This window comes from Cucurbita maxima, unplaced genomic scaffold, assembly GCF_002738345.1.
Source record: "Cucurbita maxima cultivar Rimu unplaced genomic scaffold, Cmax_1.0 Cma_Scf00005, whole genome shotgun sequence".
NCBI classification, from domain to species: Eukaryota; Viridiplantae; Streptophyta; class Magnoliopsida; order Cucurbitales; family Cucurbitaceae; genus Cucurbita; species Cucurbita maxima.
Genome location: NW_019272021.1, coordinates 3,127,231 through 3,133,849, shown reverse-complemented (window position 1 = coordinate 3,133,849; position 6,619 = coordinate 3,127,231). Strand labels below are relative to the sequence as shown.

At 36.5% G+C, this 6,619-nt stretch overlaps 1 protein-coding gene across 9 annotated transcripts in view; it reads right to left on the bottom strand.

Moving 5' to 3' along the window:
* LOC111479317 (phosphoglucan, water dikinase, chloroplastic-like) overlaps nt 1-6,619 on the bottom strand; it is a 15,931-nt gene that overhangs the window by 6,121 nt on the left and 3,191 nt on the right. For all 9 annotated transcript variants that reach the window (XM_023123884.1, XM_023123891.1, XM_023123892.1 and 6 more), the window contains 8 exons: nt 5,427-5,513; nt 5,219-5,350; nt 4,685-4,810; nt 4,384-4,562; nt 2,194-2,278; nt 1,059-1,226; nt 919-971; nt 288-496 (listed from right to left, as the gene is read on the bottom strand). In XM_023123884.1, coding sequence (XP_022979652.1) covers nt 288-496; nt 919-971; nt 1,059-1,226; nt 2,194-2,278; nt 4,384-4,562; nt 4,685-4,810; nt 5,219-5,350; nt 5,427-5,513 — 1,039 coding nt within the window. The remainder of the gene's footprint in view (nt 1-287; nt 497-918; nt 972-1,058; nt 1,227-2,193; nt 2,279-4,383; nt 4,563-4,684; nt 4,811-5,218; nt 5,351-5,426; nt 5,514-6,619) is intronic.

The window sequence follows — 6,619 nt, the reverse complement described above, 5'->3', positions numbered from 1 at the left end:
ATATATATATATATATATATATATATATATATATATATATATATATATATATATATATATATATATTTTATAAGAGAGAATTTCATTGATGATTGAAATTTACAAAAGGGGGTGTTTACAAAAGACCTTCCTAATTTGCAAAGAGGGAGGCATAACTATACCGAAGTATTTCTTTTTCCCAATAACAAATAAATAAATAAACAATAAGTCTATTTCTGATCTTGTTAATTTTATGCAGAAAGAAGAAACCCATTCTTTTCTTATGTTATGCTAAAGACAACAATTACCTTCCCTTTCAGCGATACCTCTCTCCTTCCAAGCACGAATCTCATTTACGATAGCCACACACTCTTTTGGCTTCCAACCAGATAAACCCAGCTGATGAGTACCAAAAATAAGGACATCCAGTGGATCATTCCAAGAGATTACATTCTTTGACTTCACATTTTCAACCAGCATATCAGCACCCCTTGTTGCCTCCAGCACATTTATGAATCTAATAACACCACTGATAATTTGAGACCATCGGAATAACTCAACTTTAAGCTTTTAGTAAATGAATTTTCAGTTTGTAGCTTCCTGGAGCTAACATCAAAATGTTTCCCTAAAATGCTTTCACAACTTTCAAGAAATTAGGATGGCCTAAACAGGGAGAGAGATCCAAAAGATACCTAGGCTTACAACAACAAAAAGTTTTCACTTGTAGGACTCTACTGCCTCTTCCAACTACGGTCAACCTTATCTCCGAGTCCGGTCGAGTGAGTAAAAGTTATGTAGTATAAACAGGCTCGCCACTTCACATATTTCCTAGGGAACTCTATAACATAAATGCTTTACAAGCAATTCGATTCACTATGTACTGTAGGCCTCTACAAAAGACAAGAAAAAAGGCTGTAGGAAGCCTGAAAAAATATGTACCTGCTAAGAAGAACAAACAAATAGTCCTCAAGCCCGATCTCACAAAGACGCCACTGCACTTGCACAAAAGGGTGGAAAATAAGAGCTGTTTGAATCCTAACTTGATTGATTTTATAAATAAATACTTTCAATTAGCTTACTTTTTGTCGCATGGCTATTGCTGTATCAGAAGCATCATTTCTCAAGCCACTTTCAAGACCTCTTATGAGTATTTCTCTCAAAGCATTTAATGATTGAATGGTTTTGAAAAACAGGTCAGTGCCTTGGTTTTGGAAAGAACTGCCCAACTCATCTGCAGCATCCAAGTTCTGGAAATAAAATACCAACGACCAAGGCCTATTAAGCAATCTGAACCTTTTCATCAATATCCTTGAATTACAAGAAACAATGTCAATAGAAAAGTATGGAAAAAATACAATTTTTCTATGAGTTTTCAAACCCAACGTTTTGATCCCTAAGGTTAGGGAAATTGGTTTTTTTTGGTCCCTAAAAGAAAGTTGATTGGATACACTCTTTTATTATATTTTCTTAAGTTGACATGACTTTTCTTTATTAAATAATATCTTTTTAATTTTTTAAACTCATAAAAATAAATATTTTGATACCATTTTTTAAAATTTCCTTCTTTCTCTTCTCTCTCCCCTACCCATCCTTCTCTTTCCTTTCTCATCCTCTCCACTTCAACCAACCTTGTCGATGTCGCCCATCATCGCCACCTCCCTTGATCCAAAACGAGGGGTCTCTCCACATTTCAGATCAAAGAGTGGTGACAACGACGACGAGGTTGGTGGCCGGAGAGAGGATGAGATAGGAAATAGAAAAGAAGGGAGAGAAAATACGAAGAAGAATAGTTTTAATTTAAAAATGTCACGTTGGCTTAAGAATTTTTTTAAAAAAATCTAATCACCTTTCTATTAGCTACAATAATGTAAAACTAAAAGCAAGGACCACAACCATTTTTCTAAGCCTCGTGGATTAAAATGTCGAGTATGAAAACTCAGGGACTCAAATGCAACCAAACTCGAACCACAAGAACCAAAATGAATTCTTCCTAGAAGTATTTATTTATCAAGTTTTATGGTGAAATTGCCAATTGCAGATTTGAAAGCTCATATGCATATGAGAAGATAATGTTCCAACTGATAGTATCTTAAACAAGAGTTAATAATTGCATTTTAGTTAATCACTTATTTCATTAAATTAATATCAACAATTTAACATGAATTAAATGTTTAGCTTTCCTATTAAAAAAAAATTAACAAGACAAAATATCACCTTTTTGCACTCCAAGAAGTAGGCAAGAGCCGACAAGCCATGTCCATCAACAGACTCCTTGATTGATTCAAGTTGTTCTGCAAGGCTGAAAATAGCACAAAATTCTCATTTGCAGAAAGAGTATAGGTATTGGATTTGCGCTATAAATTGACTCAGCATAGACATGTTACAGGATTTCAACGAACTTGTTTAAAGAAGTGAAAAGACATCTTAGCCCCAAGATGAAAAAACTTTTACATTCAACTTGTGATATCCCACATTGGTTGGGGAGGAGAACTAAATACCCTTTATAAGGGTGTGGAAACCTTTCCTAGCAGATACGTTTTAAAGCCTTGAGGGGAAGCCCAAAAGGGAAAACTCAAAGAAGACAATATCTGCTAGCGGTGTGCTTGGGCTGTTACAAATGATATCAGAGCCAAGTACCGGGCGATGTGCCAGTGAGGAGACTGTTCCTCGAAGGGGGTAGACATGAGGCAGTGTGCCAGTAAGGACGCTGGGCCCCGAAGGGAGTGGATTTAGTGGGGATCCCACATCGATTGGAGAAAGGAACGAGTGCCAGCGAGGATGCTGGGCCTTGAAGGGCTCCTCTGGGCTCCCGGCGCTCCCGTGGTTCGCGAGAAGGAAAAAGGACTGGGTGGACATGAGGCAGTGTGCCAGTAAGGACGCTGGGCCCCGAAGGGAGTGGATTTAGTGGGGGTCCCACATCGATTGGAGAAAGGAACGAGTGCCAGCGAGGATGCTGGGCCTTGAAGGGCTCCTCTGGGCTCCCGGCGCTCCCGTGGTTCGCGAGAAGGAAAAAGGACTGGGTGGATTATGATATCCCACATTAGTTGGGGAGGAGAACAAAAGACCTTTCATAAGGGTGTGGAAACCTTTCCCTAGCAGACGCGTTTTAAAGCCTTGAGGGGAAGCCCAAAAGGGAAAGTCCAAAGAGGACAATATCTGCTAGCAGTGTGCTTGGGCCGTCACAGAACTATTCTCAAGAATTGTAATAATTTCATATTAGTCATCAAGTTTTAATTTGACAAATTGAGCATTGAAGGCGTAGCCTATCAGTCAACAAATGGTGTACATGCATTTAATATCAACACAAGATCACAGTAATGCATAAGAGAGAGAGAAGGGGGGTGAATACCCATTCCCATTGTAAAATAATGTGAATTCTTATATAAGGCACAACAGTTCTTATTACTACTTAGGCTATATATGTGAAAGTCCGCCTTGATGATAAAAGATATGATCTCAAAGATTTGGCACGGATCACTCATGAGCTTTTCTGTAATAAAAATTGTCTGATTTCTGTACATGTGCTACTGGACATAACTTCCTAATACATTGTTGTCCTCTATTACATCCATGAGATAAGGAGAAGATATGGAAGATACGCAAACCACAATCAGTGGGAAAGTTCTTCAAAAATAATTAATGTAACGACTCAAGCCCACCGCGAGCAGATATTGTCCTCTTTGGACTTTCCCTTTTGGGCTTCCCCTCAATTTTTTTAAAACGCATTTGATAGGGAGAGGTTTCCACACCCTTATAAAGAATGCATTGTTATCCTCCCCAACCACTTTGGGATCTCATAATCCACCCCCTTGCGGAGCCCATCATCATCCCTGACACTCGTTCCCTTCTCTAATCGATGTGGGACCACCCCCCAATCCAAACCCCCTTGCTGGCACATTGCCCGATGTCTACCTCTGATACCATTTGTAACGGCCCAAACCCACCGCTAGCAGATATTGTCCTCTTTGGGCTTTCTCCTTTAGACTTCCCCTCAAGGTTTTTAAAACGCGTCTGCTAGGGAGAGGTTTCCACACCCTTATAAAAAATGTTTCGTTCTCCTCCCCAACCGACGTGGGATCTCACAATTTAGTTGTTAAAGCTTGAGTTATACTCAAAGAGGGAGATCTCCAAGTTCCTTGAATTTCTTAAGATATTTTACTATATTTTCTTCCAAGTATTTAATACTATTTTCATTTCAATTTTCCAACTCCTATCAAATTGGTGTCCTTGCATCGATTTTAGCCATAGATGACAGAAATCTAAGCACCTTGAATGCATGTAGTGAAAAGAAAGATGCCAACTAGTACATTTCATATATATATTACAGTACATGCAGCACATCAAACATAAATATCTAAGAAAAACGCAATGAAGAAAGGCAAGTAATGGGATTCCTTATCTGACCTCCCAGCATTGAAGAAATCTTTCAATTCTTGGTAGAATATTTTGAACTGCTCTATAAAGACTTCACTATATTCTCCAGGGTTTTTGGTTATCCTTGTAAGAATTGCTCCTGTAGCAATTAAGTCCTCTGGACCAGCATTGCGATGAAGCTTGTTTTGTAATGTATGTTTGATTTCTTGCTGAAAAATGAAAATTCAATAAAAAAAACATATAAATTGTATTCTCCAATTATCCAATAGGAATCACTAGCGAAAGACAAATCTATCTTACTCTGACATTGAGAGGTCTTCAAAGCCATTACCTTGAGGTCATGAGGGATATCGTTCCAATGAGCAATATCTCGTATACGTGTTAAAGAAACAGATGCAGTAAATTCTGATTTAAAAGACAGCAAACATGGATGAATTTTTCGGACTATGAGAGATGCCTGAATGTGAAAAGAAAAGAAAACAAGTTTTAGCTGAAAAAAGTAAAGTCAAAAAACAAGTATAAAGTCGGAAATTAAAGCATTATAAAATACCTACAAATGAAAAGGGTAAAGGGATGGTTATATAATTGGATGCGAGCGTTAAAAAGGTCATCGATTCCTTTTCTTTTTAATGGAAAATGTTACCTTCATATACAAAAGAAAACAAAAACCAAGAAAAGACAAATAAATACATTTTTTTTTAATGTTTCGTTGATGAAATGAAACTTACACATTTGTTGTACATGACGTCAAGCATAAGCATAACTAAAGAATAAGCTAATCTGTAGTAGTTATCCAAAGCCAAAACCAATTATGAAACTAAAAGTAGAGATCAAAACAAAGAAGCTAGTAGTAGAAGTAGACCACCTGGGGAGAAATATCTTTCTTGGACAACGATCGTTCTAGTTCGCGAAATATAATCCTAGAAGTTTCACCATGCTTATTTGGCCTGTGATGACCCCCATCTTCAAAACAAGGGATTTGACCTGTATTTATCCACTGAACAAGAGGATCTTGAGAATATAGGAGTACGGAATTAAAAAAATGATTACTAAAACAAGATATTGAAGAGAACCTTAAGGTAGATAGCAGAATATATCAATGACTCCAGGCAATCCTCAGTGTGCACATTTTCGTCTAATAATTCACGTGCAACTTCAAGCTGCACAAGTAAAAGTTGGAAAATATATCAGGAGGATAGGTTTTGGTAATATTGTCAAAATGAAGTACATAGTGAATTCTGATCCATGCTAAAATTTGAAAGGCCAAAAGTACATCAATGACTTTCTTTTCTCTTCATTAGGGACGGACAACTAACTAAAAGTTCGTTTATAAGATCCTTTGTTTTATTCTTGTAAAAAGTGGTATTTTATTCGTTGGGTATACTGAATTAGCTGGTCTGTCAGCGGCTTAAACGAACCTTTTCTCTTCTTTTTTCTTTTGAAAGAGACACTTATCTATAAATCGATTGAAATTACTAGAAGCCATCCTAATTAGTGTTAATCACAAAGGGAAGTATAGCTATCAAATGCATTAAATAGTCTTATCTTATTTTCAATCGCATAACAAGGCTCACTCTTCTTAAGCACAGATATGTACCTTAGCCACTCAAGGTGGGTGACCTTTAGACTCGGTTTGAGCTCTTGCTCATCCTTATCTCCATCACACTACTCTCTCCCTACTAGTTAAACCTAATAAACTAGTCACCACTCAAACGACACTTCCCAGAAGTTAAACTAATGACTTACAAGATCAAATGACTTAAAAGCATTAAAAATGTACCCAAGGCTGACAAGTTGTTCATAAGGATTGTACTTGGCTTTGCTCCTACATAGAACCAACAACTAATGTATTTACAGAGCCTAAAGGATAAGCACTCTAACAAGTAAGAATCTCATCCTTTTTAATTGATTAAACACACGTAAACAGACACAACAACAAAATACCTTTCATCAAAAGTAAGTAATCTTCGAGCTCATCTGAAATAAAAGACCAATATCTAAAACATTGACAAGAAATTTCTTCAAAATTAATTTTGACAGTTGCATCAGAATCACTAAACTCATCTCAAATAATGACAATGAATGTTTTAGAATTTTCATCACTGACAGTTGCATCAGAATCACCAACATATCCAACACTACATTTGAAGCCAGGTTGGTTCCAAAGAAATAAACTAATAATAATAATTAAAAAAAAAAAAAAAAAAAAAAAAAAAAAAAAAAAAAAAAAAAAAAAAAAAAAAAAAAAAAAAAAAAAAAAAAAAAA